The sequence below is a fragment of the Fistularia commersonii genome, chromosome 8, assembly GCF_037954325.1.
Source record: "Fistularia commersonii isolate RoL2024-O1a breed Wild chromosome 8, RoL_Fcom_v1.0, whole genome shotgun sequence".
Classification (NCBI taxonomy): domain Eukaryota; kingdom Metazoa; phylum Chordata; class Actinopteri; order Syngnathiformes; family Fistulariidae; genus Fistularia; species Fistularia commersonii.
The window spans coordinates 14681106-14707419 of NC_141291.1; the positions used below are offsets into that span (position 1 = coordinate 14681106).

The following is a 26314-nucleotide window of genomic DNA, read 5'->3' on the forward strand; positions in this document are numbered from 1 at the left end:
ATCAATGTTACTATTCTGGTCAAAGTTTGACTCCGAAACAACTATTTGCCCCCTCAAAGTGCACAAGAAATTATCCTTAATTTATTATATTTTCATTCTACCAAATATACTAATATAATTTCGTCAATGCAGTTATCATCTGTGGCAGAGAAAAATGCTAATCAAAATTAAAGAGACGGTCCCACGGAGACAAAGACTAGCCAAAGACGTAGTCACACACCTGAAAGAATCTCAAGCTGTGATACTCCCACAGCTTATATCCGAGCAAAGAATATCAGGCAACGGTTTATTGTTTCTTGAATGTCAACACAAACGGTAGCTTAATTCATGTATACAGATATATGCACATGGCCCGAGGACCTGGAGAAGCAAATAATGCACAGTCTTGATGACAATAATCATAGACCTCATATTGTTTCCAAAGAGTGTCTGGCAATAAATACAGAAGACTAGCATTATACTGAGCCCTTGCAGTTTCCACAGAAAAACAAACAATATGTCTGCTTAGAGTTGTAAAAAAATAAACTGATGAAAAAAAATAAAAAACAGAAGCAAATGTGATTAAAATATGTTCTTATTTTCTGGCCATGTTTTGCTATTTTTTTTTCGTTTGAGGTTTTACAAAGCACAACTGGTGCTTTTTTTAAAGAGTGGGTGATTGGCATGTCTTATATTCATGGGCGCATCATTATAGAATATTAATAAGTCTGAATGGTAATCTTTCACTGATAGTTCAACTTAATTTAGGTAATCGAGGCTGCAGCACTTATCAACCTTAAGACTCGGCAGAAAGTAGTTTATAACCAGCAAGTAATTAATTCCTGCCCAGTGGTGGGGCACATCGATAACCTAAAAGGCCATGACTGCAGAGAAACAGCAACTGGCCCATTTTCGCACACACTTCAAGAAATATGCAAAACAATGTTCGACACAACCAGACTGAGTGCAGACATGCTTGTAAGATCTGAGAACAACCCATTGAAGACTTTCTTGTTAGAACACAGTTGTTATGAAATGACCAAGGCAAGAAATTATAAAGCAAAGTTGCTGCAATTATCTTGTCCTGAAGTGCTGTCTTTCCTTTTCTATTTTCTTTTTTTTATCTTTCTTTCCTTCAATATACCACTTTCTACAACACGAGCCAGCTGACATGTTTGCCGATGCCAATTGCATACTTCTGGTTATGCACACTTAACTTGGCTTTCAGTAACATGGCTTTTCTTTTATATTTTAACAAATCTCTTGTTGGATTTTGTGTTACTTATATATCTGAAATGAATTGGGTAAGGACATTTAAACTCTAACTCTACTTTTTGGAATGTGATTTTTAAATCAAGACAAAGATATGATGGTTCGCGCTAGCATCTCAAACAAGCTAGATAACCAATGCTGGATTACAATATATAGCAATAGAAAATAATTGCTTCTTAAAAAAAGTGAAAAAAAAATCGAATCGAAAAAAGACATATTCATGTCAATAATATGGGATTTTAATATTTAAATCAACTAATAAATGAGACCTTCGCAAAATCTCTATCAATTTTTTTTTTTTGTCAGGCTAATGATTGATTTGCAGGTTCATGAGTGTGTATGTGATCAAAGTCCTTAGTCCACCTGTTAAACACTAACTTGTTTCAGAATTATCATTATTTTTTCAATCATTGTGATATCCATTTGTCCCCCGTGCTCCTCCAGAAGATAGAAAATTATTTTTTAGTTTTGTGTATGTGAATACATGTTTATGTTTGTGTGAGTGTCCGTCTCGCCTCCCTCTTGAGAAATTCAATTTGTGGATGTCTCGTGTCAGTTACTTGCTAATTTCTCTAACCGCAGTGTCAGAGGAGAGAAACTACTCCCCGTAAAATAGGATTTGGGTTCAGGAGGCTTCCTCGAAAAGCAGGCCCTTAAAGGATAGAGGAGTGGAACGAAGAAGAGAAGAAGGGATATGATAGCAGGTAAAAGACCTGGGTAAATGGTCAAGAGGGATGGGAGGATACGGCAGGAATGAATGGAATGAAGAAAGGAAACAAATTATCAAGTTCTGAAAAACAAAAAGCAAATCTATTGACTTTAGAGAAGGGCCACAGTTGAGAGTTGAATTAAAGATCCTCAGAACCAAGTTCCTTTCATTCACTGTCTTTTAAGGAACATTAGTCTGTAACTTCGTAACCTTGACGTTTGCAGTACTACACAAACTTAAATATTTCAAAGAGATCCAATTATAAGGAAAGCAAAATTCTTGGCTTGTCACTTCACTGACACTGAGCAAAAAATATTGATTCATATATATATGTAAGAGCACCACAGCCAGAACTTTTATATGATGGACTAGAAACGAAATTGTACAATTTGTACCATTTATGTGAGCTAGTTACTACCTCAGCCTATTTGTTAATGTAAATAAGATATGTTCTGTCATGCCGAATATGGTCATTTATTATAGTCATTTATGATGTTAATTAACTTTTTAATTAATGCAAATATTCTCCTCAACAGAAAGTGAAGCTTAATAGTCCTTTGTGCTAATATTGACACATAAAACCGCTTAGATGCCCATATCATGGGCAGACAATGAAGCAGACCATTTCCAGGAGTTGGCATTCAAACAGAAACCTTTGTGCCTGAGTTCACACCCTAGCATTCAGATATTTCTTTTTCCAAACATTGGGGCCAGTTTAATAAGACTTTCACGTCACTGCTTTGTCATTGACAGTTTACCAACTTTTATCTACTTGTCAACGCCATTTTGGTTGAATTTTGGAAATTCTAACTTAGAAAGCATTAGTTTATTGGTCTGCCAGAGGGCATCCAGGAGATATCTGGGATTTTAATGGTAAGATGAGTCTTGCTGATGACCAAACGGCTACAGTCTGACGAGAGATGAAAATTAAAATTAAATTGTAATAACACATGAATTTGGTATGACAAGGTTTTTATTAATGACTTTTTCCTCTATCAGGATAAATTTTCAAATTTGTGTTTTGAATAATTTACATTTCGCGTTTGATTCTGCTTGGGCTGAGTGTTTCTTGCCTCAGAAAACCTTGGGGAAACGAAAACAGGAATGATGCCATCTTCAATTCAAAGTGGTCCTGTAAGCCTACAAAGGACTGATGGTAAAAAAAAACAAACAAAAAAAAAAAACTACACCGTGTACTAGAATAATTTAAAATCAATCAAAAAGCAATCAGGATCACTGGTAAATGTTAAAGGGTTACTTTTGCATTTTAGAAGCATATTGGCTATCTTTGCTTCTAAATTTCAAAAAATATTTCATTTTGGTTCAGATACCAAACCAGTGGTCACAGCTGGCTTGGCACATGCTCCAGTGGTACATGACCTCCATTAAAATTAACACATACTGATACTTTTTCTGGATAAATATCCTATGTCAATGTTGACGATTGTGTTTGTGTGTGTAGGTGTTTGAGTTCCTGAATTTCTTCTTCTCCTTTCGGCTTTACCCTTCAGGAGTCACCACAGCGAATCAACCTTCTCCATCTAACCCTATTCTCTGTATCCTCCTGTCTCACACCAACTACCTTCATACCCTCTTTCACTACGTCCATAAATCTTCTCTTTCGACTTCCTGTAGACCTCCTGCCTGGTAGTTCCAATTCTAGCATCCGTCTACCAATTTATTCACTATCCCTCCTCTGAACATGAACATACCATCTCAGTCTGGCTTCTCTGACCTTCTCTCCAAAACATCTAACATGAGCCATCTCTCTGATAGACTCACTCCTGATCCTATCCATCCTGGTCGCTCCCAAACAGAACCTCAGCATCTTAATCTCTGCGTCTTTACCTCTACCTCCTGTCTTTTCATCATTGTAACTGTTTCTAGTCCATACAGCAATGCTGGTCTCACTACTGTCTTGAACATCTTTCCTTTCATTCTGGCTGATAGTCTTCTTTCGCATAGTACCCCTGACACTTTTCTCAACCCACTCCAACCTGCTTGAACCTGTCTCTTCACCTCTTTTCTACACTCTCCATTGCTCTGGACTGGACGGGTTCCTCTCATTCACACACATTTACATATACATGTCTTGCTGTGACTAACCTTCATTCCTCTCCTTCCCAGCGCATAGCTCCTAAACCTGTTCTCTGTTCGCACTGCACATCACAATGTCATCTGCAAACATCATGGTCCATGGAGATTCCTGTCTAAACTTATCTGACTCAGAGCTGATCCCTGATGGTGTCCCACCTCCACCTTGAACATTCTGTTACCTCTACAGCACACCGCACCACTAGCTCACAGCGAGCATACGTGTCCTGCACCAGTCTAACATACCTCTCTGCCAGTCCAGATTTCCTCATACAATACCAGAGTTCCTCTCTTGGCACCCTGTCATATGCTTTTTCCAGGTCTACAAAAACACAATGCAGCTCCCTCTGGCCTTCTCTGTACTCTATTAGCATTCTCAAAACAAATACTGCATCTGTAGTGCTCTTTCTCAGCATGAAGCCATACTGCTGTTCACAATTGCTGACTTCTGTTCTCAGTCTAGTTTCCACTACTCTTTCCATAACTTCATTGTATGGCTCATCAACTTTATCCCTCTATAGTTGCCGCAATTCTGCACATCTTCTTTGTTCTTATCAATGGGCACATCACACTCCGTGGGTTTGATTTGCATGTTTGGTTTTGGCAAAAGTTTTACTCCGGATGCCCTTCCTGACGCAACCCTCTGCATTTATCTGGCCCTTTAGAACGGCTCAGGGAGACACTGGCCTATGCCCCCCCCCAGAGGCTGGCCCCCAGCAAATCTATGTTCTATGCTCCCTGAGCCAGCCCCTTGGGGGGGGCCCTTCCGTGCCCCTTCCGTGCCGCCCTGAGGCTGCATTTGTTTGAGTTCCAGGACAACCAACAGAAAAAATGAGTGCAATGATCCTTTTTCACTTTTTCTCATTAGTATCAGGTGTAACCCTGCATTCCACACAAATCAATGCATATGTGCCTGTCAAGCCTCAGAACAGCAGTAATTAGATTTAATCTACTTTAATGTGGCAATTAGCCATGTTATGAAAAGCTAAGACAAAGTGTACTAAATATATACAAAATTACATTGACAGTTTGACAGATAGTCAAACATTCTTTCATCTGATATCCAAGAGAGGTTTCTATAGTCACGATCAATTATGGGAGCTTTACACTGAAAAAGCAATCTGGTGGTTCCAATTTTCTAAATTGATTACTCATGCAAATCATCTGTGCTCACTGTTCGCATGTGATTAGATAAAGATGGGACAGCCTAAAGCAGTATAAAAATCATTTCACCCAGTATGTTGACACTGAAAACACAGCAGATTAATGCCCGGAGGCCATGATATTTTAAACAGATGTACTACCTGGGTGACTGAGCCGCAAATGACTCAATGTTTATCTGTTGCCGAATCCTGCATGTGAAGGCACATGCAATGCTGATGATACCAAACACATTCGTGCTAATTATCACACACTGACACATCAGCCATGATCTCATTTAAATATGGCGATAAGACTTCTGTTAAAACTCCTGCACACCACTTAATACGCTTGGCCACTCTACCTCATCAGCATAAGGGATCAGGGAGAGTAATTGAGGACAAACCGGAGGCTTAACTTTCTTTTGTACAGGGACTATATGATTATGATTCTTTCGCCGTGGTGGCCAAGAATCCCAAATTATGATGAGGTGGACTGTATCAAATAAATGCTAGCTACTCCATTCCTGCATACCTGTAGGTGTGTTTGTGCGGAATGTGTGCAAGAACACTTGGGGACATCCAGCGCATGTCACACATCATATAACTTCATGGGTCAATGCACTGTCAGATGACTCAAGACTGTTTTTGGTAGCCTGTGAATTTGAGTAGGACATGCGATTCAATAAAATAAAAAACAACATTCACCTTGCGACATTACTGGCTGTACGCATCTGAAGTAAAACCAAACTTTCCTGCCAGGAAAAAAAAAACAACCTAGAAATATTAGGAGCAAAAAAACAACCTGAACTATTAATGAGCTAAATCTCAAGTCTGAACTCAAACTGAACCAGATAGTTACAAAAAATGTTTTTCCATCCGCACACCTGTGAAGAGGTGTCCTAAATCTTACTGTTTACTCCTTGCCTTTTGCAGAAATCAGCACTTACATATCCCTTGAAGTCTTCAAGCTTGTCAGCGTTCATTATATAAATTAACTAGTTAGTCACAGTTGCTGCAAATTCAGCTTATACTGCCTCTGTGAGCAGGGAAATGCATCTGTGTGTGTTTATGAGAGTGAGCACTAGATTCTGCAACATTTATTGTAAATGTTAATGCTGAATCTGAATGAATGTTCCTATTAAGAAAAACAGTCTCCTTTTTGTTTTTCCTCTCTAATGTCTGGATATAGATTTCTAACTCTGTTCACTAAAAACAATGAATCAATGATTGGATCAAAAGAGAGAGGAGTTAAAAAGGAAAAAGAATGAAAGAAAAGGGCTATCAGATGAGAAAAGAGAGTAGAAATTGGACAGAATGTAGGAAGTAAAGTTAGTACTGATTATCTCAGTCTTATATTAAAGAATGCAGGAAAATGGAGGAAAAAGAAAAAAGCTGTACACTTAAAATACAAAACAAGCCCAACAACTAAGCCTGTGCCTTGAAGATGATGCTCTTTTATGCCATTTGAGTAACTTTTATTAGCATATCAAGGTCAATCTATGACTGCACAAATCAGAACAACAGTCCTCGTTGGCTTCGGGGGGTTTCATTCATCAATGGTGTAAAGCAAATCAAGACAGACTGCAGTATTAAAAAATCTGAGTGTATGTGTTTTTCTGTGATCCTCTCGTGACTTGCCTGCAGAAACGGGCGTGCTTGATGGAGGTTCTGCTAAGACAGAGATCACAAGACAGACTATCTCTCTCTTTTGCTGTCATTTCATACCAACACACACACACACACACACACACACACACACACACACACACACACACACACACACACACACACACACACACACACACACACACACTTCAACTCCCACATTGAAGCCAGCCATCTTTCATCAGATGGACAGCGGTGTCTGGCATCATTTACCTGGCGTCTTCCTAATCCAGACAGATTGCGGCAGCAGTGTGTTTGGTATTCAGTACTCTGAGTGACTGTTTTGTCGTGATCTACTTTCGTCTTGGCTTCTGATAAGTGTGGGGCCTATCTCTATCATTGCGCCTGCATACACACCAATAAAGAAATTGTACCACTGACAGTTAAGTGTCTAATATACTAATAGTAAACAGACATGCATATATTATAATAGCCTTTTGTGTCCCAAGTTTTTAATTAATCTTGGCTCAGGAGGTAATACAATCACTAGTGCCAGTGCTATGAAGATTTTAGTGAAATCAATGAATCTGAACAGGCTATATGTGTGGACGCAATCTAGACTATCTGGAACAGGTGATTTCCTAGGTGCAGGGGGTAGTAATGAAAATATATTTTGAATGAATGGATCAGGAATAACCTAGTTTAACTATAAATGGATTAAAAGTAAGAGGTGTTGGGTTTTGACTACAAATGGTAGTTGCAACCTGACACCAAACATGAAAAAAACAGGTTTCCGGCAGATTACCTCTGTTATAACCTGTCAGACTCCCCGATGGGAGAAATCTGAGGTGTAGCAAAAATGGCGATTGAAGGAAAGGCTATATTTCTTATGAAAAAATCATGGGGAAAAGTTGGGGTGACCTTTACCTCCCAGGTGATAGGTTCCTCCTGTGGTGATGATGAGGGGTGAGGTGGAGCGAACTGCAGATGTTTCATCGCCATCTATTGTCAACATGGCAAAGTTGTCCTTTGCAACTAATCGGATTCCGTGCCATTGTCCGTCATTAAGGCCTGAACCTGTGGTGATGAGGCAGAAATAGAAAAAAAAACAGCAACTTAGAAAACCCATACTGTACCAGAACCTTTGTACTAGCCTAAATAAAAAACAGGCTCAAGTTGTATGTGATCCTTGATATCTCCACTGAATGATGCATTGCAACATCTGTGATTCTAGTCCAATAACTTGACCAAAAAGTTCTTCTGGAACACAAACTTTGAACCAAAGCCATTAAAAATGAAAATTTGTATTTGTATTTGTGGTCAATGTGACTGTGCAAAACAATGAATCCACCTTATACCATATATTGGTTGTAGTGTTGTCTTTGCATTCGTTCATGATGATGCCGATGTAACCAAACCATTCCAGAATGTTTTCTCTTAAGAGATTAATATCAAACACTGGATTATTGTAAAGAATACTTTTGGTGCCCATATGTGTATTTGTGTCCTTTTGTGTGCTTGTATTTTCTTATTCATAACGGTCAATGGGACTGACATTTCTCTCACAATATGTATGTTCCTTTTCATGTGGTTGAACCTCGTCTTCACACTGTATTTTTTAGTCAGGAAACTATAGAATATTTTGAAAAAAATTCTATGATTAATGACAGACTTGTAGATTTTTGATTTCTGAATGAAGACTGCATTTGCTCATAGATGAGATGCGGCATGCTTTTGAAAACCAGCATTAAATTATTTCAAAACCCCAACATGATTTGTGTTTTGCAATACTGGATGCAGCAGCAGCAGCAGCGGCAGACATTGCCCTTTAATCTTGAGTTGTTTTTTTTCCAATAATTGCATTTTATCACCATGATTACATCCAACTTAAAGTGATTTATACTAAATGGGTAATTCAGTTGACAAATCTGACTCCAAATTTGGATGTAAACATGATGCCGGGGTCGCACTACTTTCCCACAATTCCCATGGTTAGTTGGTGGGCAAGAACAACGGCATGGGTATCTAAAAAATAACACAAAAAAACAGCATGAGTATCTGCTACTGTCAATTTTATCTCCAAAATAATGATAAATTGAGTTCCTGGAGACATTGCCAAGGAGAAATAACACAATTGTAGAATGTGTCTCTACCCTACATTGACAATGTGCTAAGTCCTTTTGCTGATTTGCGTGCTAAGTGAGTTGGATCTCCAATCATTGATCAATCAAGTTGAGGGTTTAACTTAACCCAAATTTATGAACACACAATGTGAGATCTGTCCCTTGCTGAAAGTACACTTCAAACAGAATGCCTTAAGTTTGCACAGACAATAAAGGGAATGTGTAACAATCCACTGGATCCTTTGTACATGATAAGAAATTAACTGTATCAGCCAAAATGCAAAAAACTTCTACTGTTATAGAATAAACATGTTTTATTTCTTAATTTCTTTCTATACGGAGTTCAATATGTACAATTGCATTAATTGTCCTTATGATCCAAGATAGAGAGCAAAAACTAAAATTGCTTTAAAAACTAAAGGGTCAAGAGTGTCAAGAGTTTGAAAATCATTTTCTAAAAGAGAGTAAGTGAGTGTCGGTGACTTGAATTTATGTGAACAGACGAGTGCAATCCCTTGGTAGATACATACTGTCAGGGCGCTTTTGTCTTCAAAATTAATTGCACCCTAGTGTGTGCGTTCCCTCTCTCACACCTCCGTATCTGCTGTCTTGTGATTTCGACTTCACACACAGTAAAGATGGGTCCCACCTAGAATCATATGTACACCGGGGATCCCTAATACTTCAGTTTTTAAGAACCTTTTCCACACACAAGACCCCCGTATTTGAGCTCACAGAACGGTCTTTGCTGTTCAGCACCAGATTGTAAGTGTTTGTGTGTATTCTCCCACTGTGCGCGGAAGTATAGACAGTCTGGTGTGATACTATAATGTGATCTGCTATCTGCATATGTCAGAGTAGTAACTATGTGTTTGTGCATAGAAGTTTTCTCCTCCCCTTTTCTCCCTCTTTCCTTGTAGCTATGCTCCATTAGATATGAGTGATGTTTTGGAAGAGGACATTACTACTGGAGCCCTGAGAGAGACTAGCTCCCTCTCATATCACCTCCTGCTATACATCATCTCTTACTAACACCAATCTCAATTCATCCCTCCCTGCCTGCTTCTCTGTTCCCGATTTTTTTTCTTCCGTCTTCTCTGTCTTTATTTTTCTTCCCTGCTCTCCTTCATTTTGCTTCCTCTTCACCCTGTCCTCATACTCCTATCCTCTTGTGACCCACTGTCTTTTAAATTCATCTCAGTTTACTGCCTCACTGACTGCAGTTTATTGATAGTGAGGACATTGTGATAAAGTTCAATATACGGTCACATGAAAATCCTTGTCGGCAGAGTGTATAGAGTACGGATCTGCACCAGGTCAATGGACATGCATCCCAGCATGCTGCATTGAAAGTACGTGACAGAAAGTGCACATGTCTGCTAATGTAGTGGCTTACCATGAGACGGACTGTCTTGTGTACAACTTCCCTGAGGGCAATTAGAAATGAAGACTTTCATTCACCAGGGAGTCTTTACTAACTGAACATCATCAGCTGGATGTGTGTTGTTTTTTGGTTTGACTGTGTGTGAATGTGTGTGTGTGCGCCTGTGTGTTTAAGCAGAGAGCAAGTGAGAGAGGAGATAGGACTTTACGTGGATGTGTGACGATGACATGACCAATCAATTCAAGCACCAAGATGGCCACATGCTGAAGACTGTGGCATTTGGTTTTACTTTTGTTTTCACTCCATGTGTTTTTGCCGCCTTCTATTGTTTTTAGTATTCGAGTTTTTGAAATTCAGTCCCTAAAATTTGTCTTTATATTTTTACGACAGATGCATAGAATTGTTGTTTGTATGTTTCTGAAACAATGTCAGTGTTGTTCTGACTTCTGTTACCGCACTGCTGTGGTTAACATCTGGTTGATTGACACAAATTTTTTTTTTTTCAATCATGAAATTCAGGTGTCATGAGGAACCAAGTAATAACATCAACTGACAGGATGACATCAAAAAAGCCTCTTCTGGTCAAAAATGACCTTGATGTTCCTCTTAAATCATAATCATATTTCACATTTGTATGATGTGATGACTATCCTCTGCTCTGTCCCATCCCTTGCTATAAGGGACCTCTTGAATGTAATGGAAAATAGATACTGTGTCACATCATGTCCCCTCATCTGTTTTACATCACCTGCAATAGCTTTGAATGATGGGCTTATCAGTGATGGTAGAGTGAGTCACATTCACAGAGACACAAGTGAAATGCACACACACCACAACGTATACTCAAGTATGTGCTGCAAGTGCTCTCTCTCTCTCTCTCTCTCTCTCTCTCTTTCTCTCATTTGCGTTTCTTTCTTTCACTGTCTGTCGCACAAAACAACAACCTCAAGGCTCAAGTTGAAGAAGGAGAATTAAAAAAAAAAAAAAAGAAATCCCAGATAATAACAGTGAGGGGAATTGTTCAGAGGCTATTGCTTGGCTTGAATTGCAGGGGAGTGACACCAAGGTGACCAGCTGACAGATTTCATAAAAAAAGATTAAAAGATAAATTCGACATGGGAAATTGTAAGTAGAGTTTATGCATGTTAAACTATTTCTATCAGCACTGATTAAAAAAAGTGTTTTATACAGAGCATAGCATCTCAGTTGATGTTTTCAAAACAAGATCAGTTTTAAAGCTGGAACATTGAGAATGAATCACTCAAAGAAGCGCAAGCACTTAGAGACTGTCTTTTAAAGGCTCAAAATATTTTTTGACCTGTCGAGTAATTCTTTCTATATTTTCAACAGTGCCTCGTAATGCTACATAAAATATTATTGTTGACAACCTATGCAGAACACCACAATTCTGCATTTATTTCAGCAGCATTGCCTTCATTTTAATGTACATTAAACAGCCATAGCCTTGCTTGTAATGAGCACAGAAAATACTTACAGAATCTTTTCAAATTCATAATCTATGTGTATTGATCCAATACATTTTGATTATTATTATCACTGTATTATTTTAGGAGTACCATCAATATTTAATATACGGTGAGATTTTTTATCTGGTTCCACAAATGCTGGCCATTAAAATTTCTATTTTCTAAAAGGCTTTTTTTTTCTTCCTTTTTCACTTACTTTGCATTGAAGGTCATCGTTTTTAAATAATGAAAAGGAGATTTTATTTGATTTCTCCGATCTATTTGTGAAATGGTTCAGGTGTCTGGTACTTCCTTGTTGCTGATGTTGTTCTATCTGTCGAGAGCATGAGCTCAAGGAGAGAAGGACAAGGTCCCTAGACAAGTTGCGGGTCTTTCGAGTATACAGTGCATGGTTTGGGCTTAGAGACATTCCAGTGCAGCAAATGGTGAAACCTGAAAAGTACCAAGGTCGCTCGGCAAACTCAAAAAGATAAAGTGGCTTGTCGAGAGAAAGAAAACTAAGGTGGTTAATCAGTGCTGTGTCTAATGTTGGGGCTAATTCTTTAAAGGAGACCTATTATGTGTGTTTCCCACTCTATATTGATTCTTGGACTCAACTAATGTTGGTCTGCATTATTCACGGTTTAAAAAAATAAAAAAATTGTATACCTTTTAGTATAGATTTTTTTCTGGACTCAGGGTTCAATATCTCTTAAAGCTATTTCCTTATTCATTTTGACAATGCAGCTTGCTTTACTTCCTCTTTGTTGAATACATTTTTGTCAATTCATTTGTTTATGTCAGCCTGCCCTTTCCCCCTTTTTCTCTCCCAGGCTAATAACTTACAGTTTGCCGTAATGTTCCTGCAAATGTTCCTTGTTTTTCATTAGAGACTATTTTAGTCCTATTCTTTTTTGTACAACTTCATAGATGTAATTCAAAAGTTTGTTGAAGCTATTTAAAACAATGTTTCAAATAGTAACACGAGCTGACTTTTGATGGCTTACTGGGTCTTGAGGCCATTGCTTTTCTAATTCTCACATGTTGACAGTGTATCATAATAATATAACATGGCTGCTGTTTGTTGTTTTGTTTTGACGAGCATCCTGTGCCTGGAGGATGTAATTACATAAAGCAAAATAAAAAAAAAAGTCTCACATGAAAGTAGGTAAACCTTAAAAAGACCTCATTCTGAGGGAAGATGTTCACATATGTTTACTTTTATGTTCGTCTGGAACATTATACACCATTCTGAAGTATGGAAAGCTTTATGTCTGCTTTGATGGAAAAAAGTCATTAAGTGTTGCATGGCAAGGCCAATAATCAGACTTTCATTCACTTTCGTTCAAGAAAGTTTCATACCAATTGCATTAAATGATAACAAGAACAAACATTAAAACAAGTATTGTCACGTGAATAACTGCGGCTTTAGACAACTGGACTTGAAAGAATGTCATTCTCCACATACAAGTTATTTTAGTGATGAAGTCCACATCGACAGTGACAAACAAAAATATGACAGGTATCATAGTAAAGAGAAGAGAGCTGGAAGAGAGTTGGACTGAGCTGTAGTACCAGATGAAAAGATAGAGGAGACTTGGAGACTTTCTGCTGTGTAATTACCGTAATCAAAGACCAGACTATGTCAGAGAATCTTGAGTCAGAAAAGATTGGCCTTCACAATTGCAGCTCAGGAGCAGACCTGGCAGAGCTTTTTAGAAGTAGCACATCGGGAGGAGGGGAACCACGACCAGTGGGAGGAGACAGCTCTAAGAGACGGGCTGGATATTTCAAAGACTAAACTGCTCGTCACCAAGGAATGATTGGATGAGATAGCAAGGGCAGAGGTTATTCATAAAAAAGAAACCAGAGATACAAAATGATTTTTTTAAAAATACTAACCAACTTGGTCCTGTTCCTTATCGTGAGCAAATTACATAAAGGCCAGCAAATATTTCCATCTTGCATCTTGCAGGCTATGTTTTCTGCACATGGCTTTCTCCACCAGTTTGACATCCTTGCAAAAGCTCCAACTATTCTTAATAAAACTGTTCGACTGAGAGAGAAGTGTTAACAAGAGATCAGGGACATGCACTTCCACAAATGCATTTCTCATAAATAAATAAATAGGGTGCTGAACAGCTACAGTGGTCTGCTGGCATTCACTTTGTGAGTGCCAGACAATGGTCGTAGTATATTATCCTCAATATTCTTAAAACAGACAAGCCTCTGTTTCTGTGAATGTGCTCGGTTTTGTAAATTTGCAATGTGATGATTTTATCTGCAAGTATAGGTAGGACAATCAAGTAAACGAGTGGAAACAATGACTGTTGTTGCAAATATAATTTTCATCAACAAATTTGCCAGTATACCTAGTTCATTATCACTTTCTTTATAATATTATTCGGTCTATTTAATGACAATTTAACAAATGGTCCTGGCTCAATAGAACTGAATTAGAACATCAGTTAACTTAAAGTTAAGTTGAAAAAGGTTATTTGAGTTTTCTTTCTTATCCAAATTAAAGCTGGCAGCATGATATGAATGCAAACATTAAGCCGAAATAGAACTTGACCCCAGCAGTTTCTAACTAGGAAGCACATGGCAGCAGTCATACGGGCGTATCTCAATTGCATAAATAGATAGAAAAACAAAGAAAGTGGAAGAAATACATGTGAGCCAGCTTACAGTTTACAGAGCCAGTTTCTGACAGGCTCACCGAGGGGTCAGGTTTTGCATTTTTGGTTTTGCTAAAACTGCCAATTGATGAGTAATCCTGGGCTCTCAAGCTTGTGACCACTATGCTTACAAAAGGTTTCTTCACAGTATAGATGACTAGACAACACAATTGGAGACAAAATCTATATTGTTTAATTTCATTCGTGTTCTTGCCACACGTTGATCAAATTAACTCTTTCACACGATCACAAACAAGCTGTGATGTTTTGAACTGCCTGCCATATTAGGGAGGGAAACAGAATTGCTTGCTCCATCAATTCCATGCTGAAATATCAAACTTAGTGACAATAAAGAACTGAGTTGAATGATTTTCCAATAAACATTGTGAAAATGTCCCAAATGATTTAGACTGAATAAGCTCACTTGGTGTGTTGTTTTGATTTTATGCTCATTTCGCTCCAAAAACAGAGCTTGTGTTTTCTTTCAGAGAATAGTTGACATTAACTTTTTCATTTTAACTGACAAAACATAAAAGGTAAGGCCAGATAAGCTACATAAAATAAATCTGAATTTCAGTTTTTTGCATGAACATCAGTTAGCATGTATGTAAGGTACAAATTTCTCCAGAAATTGGCCAAGGCAGAAAAAAAGCATATTTATCTATAACCTAATCAATGCCAGCCTACATTAACATATATAATCAGACCTTACTCCTTTGTTGGGTGAGAGCATCCTCACAACCAGTTTCTGTATATAACACTCAACATTATCAACTTAACTGCAAGGCAGGGAATGCTGCTGATGTGCCAACGCAAAATCAAATTAAATTCACACCGCCACTTTATGAAGTTGTATTCTTTGAATGACATCATATTAATATGACATAATCAGACTGCACCAAGATTTAAACTTGAACACATCTGTTCTGTAATATAATCATTTAAATTTACCATGTCATCCACTTATGAATATTTTTATGTATTTATCACATTTGTTGAAAAATAATTTATAACATTCAATCAATAGTCAATATTCTCACAAATGAAATTCTCCCATATAAAAGAACGGCTGCAACACTGTACATGTGACTTAACAAATTGACAAAAGAAGAAGTAATTTTGGAGACAAAAGCCAAAAATGCAAATGAGTTGTTTCTAATGCTTTTTTTAAATTTAAATTCCAATCCACCTGCTGAAGCACCAATTGAATATATGAAGTGTAAAGAGAAAAAAGGTGCAGGTCATTAGACATTTACGAGACAGCTTTGCTGACCTTGTCCAGGGAAAGTTGCTGCCAGTGAACACATTTACAATTTGGCCAGCATGAATTCTCAACAGCAGTGCTTTCCCCGGTGAACAGAGCGGAGCGAGTATGTTGCTGAGTTTGTCATGCAGTTGGAGTAAAATGAAAACATCTGCCGCAGAAGAAGCATTGTTTGCACAACAGAGGTCATTGAGGCACAAGTACGGAGTGAAATGTCTACCTGCTGAAATGGTGACAAATGGGGACCTCTGATAGTGCAAGCTGGAGCACAAAATCCTCAAACGTATTTTGAGTTTTGTGCAAATTACAACAAAATCATTGTGTACAAAAAACTGCAGTCTCTATAGCAATGTGTCTCTGTGGTAGTTAAATAGATGATCATAGGCAAATGGATTAGGAATATTGTTAATGTATTACAGATGTTAAAACCACTGTGAGGTTTCAGAGCACAACCTGATTAAATATACACCAATTCAATTCAGTTTGGACATTTGATTCTATTTTTGGACTTGCATATTGTAACCTCAGAATTAGCCTCAGAATAGTCAAAATCCATTTTGGGAAAAAACGTAAAAAGACAATGAAGATGAAGTAACTTCGCATTATAACACTGTTGTAGAAGACATTGAGAGACTTTTGAAATCCATAAAAAATACATATTTAAATAATTGTGTATTTTGTTGACATGGTGTATTTGAACTTGAGAAGAAGTGTCAAGGAAAAAAAACAATGCTATTTAATTACTTCATAATTTAATCTGCGAGTCTTAGCCCTCACCCCACCTGTGGTGAGTCTGACACTGGCTGTAGGGGGCTGTGATTCTTCGCCCACATTTCAATGCTGTTCGCTGAAGTTGTACATCTTTTTATTAAAAACAACAACTCCTTCAAGTTTGTACTTTATGAAAGTCTGGCAGTGCAACGTCAATTTCTTCACTGTCTGTCAACCTTTGAAGAACCGAAGAGTCAAGATTTGGTGAGTGATCAACCTGGATTGAGGGAGCAGGTGTCATGTCACTCAAAAAAGAGACATAGTGAAGAAAAAGCCCAACGTTTGTTGAAGCCATGACGGACAATCATGCAGAAAGGAAGCGTTCTGAATATTGGTTTAATTTTGTTTTTAAAGCAAAGAAAAAAAAATCAACTTCCATCCAAAGATATGCATGTTTAAGTCATTTGAGAGAAAATAAGATATGCATGTTTTACTTGCAGAATAATAATAAAAAAAACTAATTCCATCCATTTCTTACGAGTTTGAAGGGAAGTTGACCAGATGATTAGCTGTAATTCTCATTTTCATTGAGTTGTTGGGGGTCAGGTGGGATATGTAAATAGTCCCTGTTTAATACACATAGTAAACACACTTCAGTCACATTTCTGTTAGCTCCTTACAAAAAATTTACAAAATATGGCATATATGGCGTAAATACAAAATACAAAACATCTTGTATTATTCTGATACAAATGCTTTGTATTTTTTTGTTATTGTGTATTGTTAGATTGCCTGGAAGTGTTTCCTAAATCTAATCAAGTTAATTTGAACGAAGCACAATCTTGACATAGGCTTACCATAAACTATAATTTTACTTCAGTGTATTTGCTGATCTGACTTCAGCTAACCAGGGAGTTTTTTAATGTCTTCTAAAAAAATGTTAGGTAATTTAGAACCATTATTAGACATTCACAGCTGTACTGGTTGTGTGATTTACACTTGACTGAAGGTAGAGGTGTCATCAACTTCAATAACCTCAATAAACACAACTCTTCAAATAAAGCCGTGTTTGGACCGCTTCCTTTACTATAACAGAAATCTACGTTCCACCGTATGAATGTGCTATGTGTGAGAAATGGAAGGATTCCAAGGACGGACTCTGCTGAGTCAGCAACTGGTTAAAGCTTGTGAAAATTGTGCATTTATGCACCTCCTTCAATTTAGCAATTTATGCTCAGAGCAAAATACACTGTTCGCATCCACCTGAAGATTGATGTAGATACAATTTCTGGTGAGCTGGTCTGAATACAGGAAAAACTCAGGAGAGTAGATATTACCTTCTTTTTTTACCCTTGCCAGTTATTTGTGTGTGCTCATAAGAACGGTGTTCAGAATAAAGGTTGAATGGTTACAGAAAGTGCAGACCCTGGGATTCAAAACCAAGAGGGGTGGCTCCTTTACTCGCGGGATAAAGGAAAAATACAAGACATGGCCATTCTCCTTATTTGCAGCAGTCTTATCTCTTTTGGGTTCATTTCTTTTCTTTTTTTTCATTTCTTTTCACTTTTCAGTGTTGGCCCATTGTATTGGGAGCTGTGTGATGTGTTTTTCACAGTGGAAAAGTCCCCATACTACCTGTCCACAATTTACTTTTCATTTTGATGTTCTTGCTGTCCTTCCTTATGAGAAAATTATAAGAAAAGTATTTTTTATGCAAGTAATTTCACTTTGCATGAAGCTTACTGCTTTCAGACCTTTTTTCACTGCAAAGCTAAAATGAAATCCAAAATGATTCAATTTTTGGGCACGTAAAGCTAATAACTGTGGTTGCAATATTTTAGGGAGGTGTCTGATGCTGTTTCTTGCATAGTAGAAGTGATTCATTACAGTGAGCTCACTGGGAAAACCTATATCGTAACTGCCATGACTTGATGAGTTGTATTTGGATACCGATGATGGATTATAGAGTATTGTATGATTGTATGTATGTGCACGTTTATTTTGAATATAATGCTGGTTGAGCATCGCTCAGTTTTCAAATAACCAAATGAGGCTTAAGTGTAAAACAGTGAAAACAAGAGGAGGAGAGAAAGAGAAATGAAGACAAATTAATGAAACACTAAGCGCGTCAAGAAACTGTAAAATAATTCAAGTTAATAGCACATCCCCGGGATACTATGGGAAATGGGACTGAGAGTTAATGTTGTAGAGGAGGTAAGGTGAATACTAATCAAAATCTTGCAGGTATAAATTACAAAAATGCTGGAATAACATCACCATCAATTATCATATTAGAACTATGGCTCTCAATCGATTGGAAAAATGTCTTGTGGGTCACATGGCAAACTGTAATTATTCTGTAATGATTATAATAAAAGGTTTTATTGGCTGAGATCTCGTTGTTGACTTCAACTAATCTATATTCATTTAATGAACTGTATTATTTATTTCCTATTATTATCATTGTTATTATTATTATTATCTTTTGTATTTCAACATTAATATAACATGTGATGGTGCAGGGCTGTTTGTGGTGCGCCATTTCATACTTGGAATGTTCACCGGACAATATAGAAAATACATGCAAAGGTTGTTTGATAGAATTTGATGGCATTAAAAAAGAGGATAAGTTACAGGGAATCCCCTTATATTTCATGGATTCAATTATTTTATCCCCAAAGATCCAAACAGAAATAGAAAGAGTTTGACCAAGACCAGCGATAAGCCCATTAAATTAAGAAGTAATTACTTACATGCATCTTTTTTCCCTTTTTTATCATCATGATTTTTTTCAATGACATGTTCAGAACACTTTGCGATGTGTTTCTGTTCAACAGCAAATCTGGGGGATCCAGATAGTCCTTGATAAATCTGGTGTGTGTCCACCCTGAATGTGAACCATAGCTTCTTCTTCGTTGGTGAACATCTCCATTCTTGATTGGTAGAATACTTGAATTACTCAAGCATAGATAACTATGGCGATTTCCTCTTTACCGTGTACTTTCGTTTGAAATTTGGTATGTGCAGAGTCTAGTATAAAGTGTGTGTCATTTCATTTGATCAGCTGATATCAGTGGTGTAGACAAGGATCCGATCGGGATATATTTGCTGGTGCGGCCAAAAATGCAACCACTCAGGATGGTGAATCCACAGCAGAGCAACCCCGACTGCAACAGCTGGGATTATTCCTCCTCCGGCATCACATTTCCTCCCACACAGTTACACACTCATTGCCACTCCATGTCCTCTTCTGGTACACAGCTGGATTCTGCTCCTGGCCCAGCAATATGGTGAAGTATTTAATTGTTAAAAAAAACAAACAAATAAAAATAGATTTCTAAATGATCCCTTTTATTTGCTATCATTTTGGGGAAGATCAAGTGGCTCAACACTGCAACCTGCTAATGTTTGTGCTGCCTTACTGAGCCTGGCATCCGTATAAACTACAGACAATTTCACATGTTGAAAATGAGCCACATTAATTTATGCAGAGGAAAACCAAAAATTTGGGAAGAACAAAAAAAAAGAGAAACACAAGGGGAGTGTTGACAATGCTGTAAGTGCGCGAAGATGTTTGTTATACTTTGTCACTTATTTTATTGCCTTTGATATTTTTGAAATCCAAGCAACGCGAAAAGTGTTTTCATTGCCAGCATGAATTGCGAAACTTCTTTCAGCATTTCAAGAGGCGAACGAAGACAGTGCTGGAGGCTGAACTGGGAAGATGGCAAAACCAATTTGAATAAGTTGACTTTCGAAGGACGTTTTATAGTTGACTTTCATTCACGCTGCAGCCTCCCAGAACATTCCTTGTAATGTTACTCTGTCTCAAGGAGGGAAATTACTTGCCTGATTTCTCTGAAAATTTACCCTGGCAGTAAGTGACACCTGACCCATTTCGGGTCCCTTTTACCGTCAACTCAGTCTTTAGCGAGGGGGACTTTAAGGATGCAGCAAGCAAAATGCAAAAGAGGCGGCTGACAATGACTGCTGATTTGGTTGGGCAAAGCAATCCATATCCAATGCTTATTTCTGGTAAACTAGCCAGATGCAGCAAATGACACTGCTGCAATACCGTAAAAAAGATTCAGTGGGAACCAAAAAAAAAATGTATTAGCCTTTTGAAAAGGAATTTCACAATATGCCACCAGTGAACCCAACACTATAAAAATACAGCGATTAGTGACAAGGACAACTAATCAGATAATGTCAATAATGCTTCATTGGTCAGGCAGCGATGGAGGTGCTGAGGATAGCGGAGGTGAGGATGGTGCGCAATCATTGTAATGCATCTCTAACTGAGAAGTGGTAATTACATTCAGAGCACTTAATTCACAAAAAAGTCATTTTGCTGTTTATTCACAAATATTGAATGCACCGACAGTGTTTTTTTGTTGCTCAGTTTGTGCATTTAGATGCATTGTTCTATTTTTAATGATATGAAAAATAATTGGTATCCTTTGGCAACCTGACTATCATGTTACACGGGGAGGAATAGGACTTACAGCTCTTTCTGTGTCATTTTTCATGTTTCATTTCCCTAAACAGCATGTCAGGAACATGATACACAGCAATACATCCTTTAAGACTGGAGGCAGTCTTGGGGACATTTCTGTAATATTACACTTTACCTCTTTTCCCAGTTCCTCTCCTTTGTCATTCTATCTGCCCTTTCATCCTTGTTGTTTTTCATTGTCTACTGCTATTTCCCCTTAGTTCTCTTCTGTTGGCTTTTCTAATGATCTTTATTTTCCGGGATAAATTGATTTGCAACCATATATTTATGGGGCCATTTGGTATTCATGAAACTATCCTTCCATATCACCTTCCAATCCTAAATATTCAGTTCTCTAAGGTAGCTTAAACAGCCTGACACATCTTCCCCAAATGGAAATATACCAAATACACAGGGCTTAGAATGCGACACATGACACTGCCACACACAAACACACACACAAACAATAGACACACACATAAACACAAACGCACGCATGCATGTACGCACACACACACATAGACACACACAAACACACACATAGACACACAAACACATACACACACACAAACCACCACAAGGAATGAAACAATATAATATTATAATAAGGGGTGGTGGTGTTTTCCACTCCCAAACACTGCCCTGGGCCTTTCCATTACTTTAATGTCTTATGCTTCTTATTCAGACTTGTGCAAGAAGAGAGCGAGACAGAAAGAGAGAGAGAGACAGAGAGAGAGAGATGATTACTTCTAGCTAAGTTGATGGGTTTGGACACACATGCCCACAAGGCACTATTTACATACAAATATTCTGTAGTTCTTTTTGGGAGAGGGTCAAATCAATACTCAAAGCTGTCCAGTGATTTTACTTTTATTGAGCCGAACATCTGACTAAGAAGGATATTTTGGGATGATAAATTCTTGTTCAAGTCAGCAGCCTTATAAACACACATGATACAATTAAGTAAGGATGACACCTGAAATGATACGATTGATGTTTTATGAGACAAGAAAAAAAATCATATTGTTACAGTATATACATGCAACAAAAATCATTGGTCTTGGTCATGGCTGTATCATGCCCTGGAGGCATGACTGCAGACGCTGTAAATACCAGCAGCAAAAAAATCAGCATATACTATCGGAGCTAATTATGATGGCTAATAATAAGCATGTAAATATAATAAGAACTAGGTGGGGTATGGATTTATAAAGGGAGTACTGTGAGTCTTTGGAATAAATATATGGAACAGCCTCCTTACAGATATATCTAGCGAAAATAGCATATTAAACAAATAAATGCTAAATATCCTGAAATATAAGAGTCCAAAGTTGACCTCTACAAAATATAAAACAATCGGACAAGGATAAGTTGTTCCATTTACTTTCTGTCCACAGACATACACATATCTGGTACTTGTACAAACACAACATTTTTGAACCCTTGATGTAAAGTTACTATAACATCTTGTACTGGAGGGTTCAATCAAACAACTCAATTACTAGATGTTGGATTTGTTGCAAAGTACTGCATGGAAACTGAAATATATGATTACTAAAATCAAAGTTCTGGTATCAGAATTATTCTCTCGCAAAAAGAAGTTCCAAGAGTGTACTGGCCAGGAGGAGACACATATTTAACTGAAAGTTACCACCACATACAATCTATCGTGTTTGAGAATATGTTTTCTCTTTTTGTTTAATGGTTGAAGAAATCATACTATTCTCTTTCTTTAGGAAGGGTTCTAGGACAAATATTGCATCGGGAACAATTGTATTGTCTAATCGACGGCTGATATTATTAGTGACCAACAGATCGACATCCTCTAACATAATCATGGCAACTATGTCTCACCTGAAATTTGCTCTTGGTACCAAGGCAGCCTTTTTGCCAGCTTAGATTTATTGGATCATTTACCAGTATTTGAAGAGGAAAGGATATGGTTTATTTATATTTATACAATTGAAAACATGCTCTGGGCCTATTGCGCAGTCATTACACCGCTGCTTTTACTCCTACTACTGCAAAGCTGCAGTGGATGAATAATGATGAGAGCCAAGGAAAAGAGAGCTGGTGAAGTAATGAGTGAGTAAAGGAAAGGTGATATGAAAATCAGAAAGGCTACCAAAGGAATTCTAACCAAGTGTCTGCTGCTAATGCAAGCACACACAAACACACACACACACACACACACACACACACACACACACACACACACACACACACACACACACATAAAGTGGTCCAGTGTAGTCCATCTCTACAGGCCTCGCCCTTCATTCTAAGTGGTGAAAGGGGCACAATTCCATTGCCTCATGAGGCAAATTCTTACCCTCTCTTGTACAACACTAGTTATGTGTGGCCACACATACACACATTCAGTTTGCTGTGCAAGGGAAACTATTTGTGTGTCTTCTTAAATAGTGGCACCCAACGTGCATTCTAATCAGTCGCATGAACTGTGACCCACTGAGACTGGATATGAAGAAATATGAAGCTCTTATTCATCACGTCCCTCCTTTCACCTCTCTTTTCCAGCAGCATGATTCACTTAGGTTTCAATATTGAGAATTAGCTTGTAGCTTGAGGACACAGCTCTTTAAGGCTTTTCAGTCAATATATCGCACCACTTTATACACAGCGTACACCACTATGAAAATGTGGAGGAGAGCAAATACAAAACTGACAGGTTACTAAATCTTGTCACGATGGGGGGATTCCTTTGTGTTATCATACCGTGCTGTTTCATCACAGGGAAAAATCATTACAACATACCTGATCAATAAAATTTCTGATAAAGAAAAACTTAATTCATAATATTTCGAATTTGTGTGATGCCCTTTGTCTGTTATGAAGGCGAGGTGGAGGGATAGATTGAGAAAGTATTTAAGTAATCTTTCTCAATTATATTTTGATGAAAAAGACAGACAGCTGCAACTTGGAAATGGTATTGATTAATAAAGAAACAAAATGAAAAAAAAAAATGCACAAGCTATTATTATTAGGTTAGATTCCTAAACCAGACCTGTAAATTCAAGAAATCATGACCACTACGAAACATAATTGTAATATTCCTTCATAATCATCATTTCCATGCATCATTCTATGTAGAACCCAAATAAAGAAAAAACAAAAAGTCTACAGTACAAAATACTCCCTGTGCTAAAATTTGTGTGAAAAATGTTCATTTTTGATATTGGGAATGTAAGATAAGTAAGACTGTTACCAATGGCAAGTTAAGAAACATCCGTGTATGTAGTGTGTGTGTATGTATGTGTGTGTGTGCGTGTGTGTGTGTGTGAAAGAGAGAGAGAGAGCGCACATATGTCTGCCATTAAGAGGGACAAATCATTTCCACTGAGTTCCCACTGTGTCACTGCCATTAGGGTCAGAAGTTAGTGTTGCTTTCTATTTTAGCAATACTAATAGCAGAATCAAAAGAGGGATTGTGGATTTTGTGGGTGTGAGTGTGGTTGTGTGTCTGTGTAGTCTACTAATAGTGATGTAATCACAGGCTCAAGCCCAATTAGCCTGGAGGGTAACTCTGTAATAATCCCTGCCCCTGGGCATTGGCCTATTAAAACAGTAGTGGACAGAATAAATGAGGAAATGGGAGAAGAGCGGGGAGTGGAAGATAAAAGAAGTAAAAGGATGCGAGGAAATGGAAGGGGTTATTATGAAGAAACTTGAGAAAAGACTCATGACATTAGGGTGTTCTATAACATGGATTTGTCCAACATTATATATTTATATGCAGCTGTACGTAGCATCCCTCTCCAGTACATAGACTACTACAATGAATTGTTTTAACATGATACCAGGAAGATGGGAATAGCTTAAATATAAAGACAGCAGTAAAGATTATAAGTTGAATCAGAAGTTGAATGGTTATATAGTTAAGAAAAAGTGATTTTATTATCAGCATGTAACCCATAAATATTACAACACTAAAGACTGGACAAGCATGTAAGGTTAATTTTATGGGTGTGTTCTGATTGAAAGATATATCTGCTTTTTGACTTTATTGAGTATGATGACTAAAGCTTAATCTATTAATATAAAAACATCTTCTGGATGTAATTTGCATCTTTTCCTGAAACTTACCGTACGACAGGTCCGCCCGGTTATTTCTGCCCGCGTTGGTCACGTTGATACGAACTACGACCTTGCCATCTTCAAGTGAGATTTCCAGGGTTCCATCATCGAGATTACTGAAGAGGAGGAGTCCATGTGGGTTCCAAGTGCGAAACTGGAATCCCACAGATATTGCATCATGATTGGCTCGACCTGGCAGCTGCAGGAAACTGGTAGCGTTGAAAAAGACAGGGAAGGTGTGCGTCTCCACACAGGAAAATGAGAGGTTTCGCTGTTTCGAAAAAGATTCAGAAAGGCAGAGAGAGGGTGATTGACAGGGAGAGGGATAAAGGAGCTAGTTAGTGTAAAATTAATGATTACAGCTTTCATATGGACCAGTACGTGCAGTTAAATTAATGATTCAAGATAGTAGGTAATGATGTCTTGTATTTTATTCACTTAGCTGTCATGCCTTTATATGTAGCAACACTTTAGCTTACCTCTGGGTGTTGTTTACTGGGGCTATTCTGAGCCAGGGGATGCTTAAAAGATAAACATTAACCTCCTAAGACTAAGGTCTGGTTTGGAAGGCATTTTTTATTTCCCTTTCATTATTGGACTTAATAAGACCCTAAAAGGATAAAAACTAAACTAAGGATAAAAAAAATCCTCTTTTAACATGAGTATAGTTTTTGAGCATAATTATGCCCAGATACAGAGGCACTCAGTCTGAAGAACACTATAAATTGAACCAAAAAAAAATAGAAAGTACACACACACACACACACACACACACACACACACACACACACACAAAGTGGTCTAGTATAATCCATCTCCACAAGCCTCGCCCTTTTATTCTAAGTGGTGAAAGGGCCACGATTCCATTGCCTCACATTAAATAAATAAAAAAAAAAAATAATAAAAAAAAATATATATATATAAAATCAGGACTGAAAAGGTTGATGGAAATCCTCAGTGTACCATGGAATATAAGCACAAAATATTACAGAGTGTCTCCAGCCTTGTGATCTTCATCAACCCATTAGCTAACGGATAATATTGAGCTCCCTGATCAACAATGGATTTTTCATGATTGCCTGTGGGTCTAAAATTTGAAAGTGGATCTGTTTTGATTAGACATTAACAGCTGTGTGAGTCATCAGAGAATATTAGACGAGCGGCTGTGATGAACCAGATTACTGCCTCCATTTGTTCAATCACTTGAACAGAGATCGAAGATGATGCCCTGGCTGATGAGGAGGAGCTGGGACTGTGAGAGATGAGGGCCCTGAGACTTTATAGTCGAGTAAATACA

The 26314-nt window shown here is 37.8% G+C and overlaps 1 protein-coding gene across 3 annotated transcripts in view; it reads right to left on the reverse strand.

Moving 5' to 3' along the window:
- The window catches only part of cntnap2a (contactin associated protein 2a), a 325051-nt gene that overhangs the window by 125218 nt on the left and 173519 nt on the right, over positions 1-26314 (reverse strand). For all 3 annotated transcript variants that reach the window (XM_086151351.1, XM_086151349.1, XM_086151350.1), the window contains 2 exons: positions 25027-25288; positions 7729-7878 (listed from right to left, as the gene is read on the reverse strand). In XM_086151351.1, coding sequence (XP_086007477.1) covers positions 7729-7878; positions 25027-25288 — 412 coding nt within the window. The remainder of the gene's footprint in view (positions 1-7728; positions 7879-25026; positions 25289-26314) is intronic.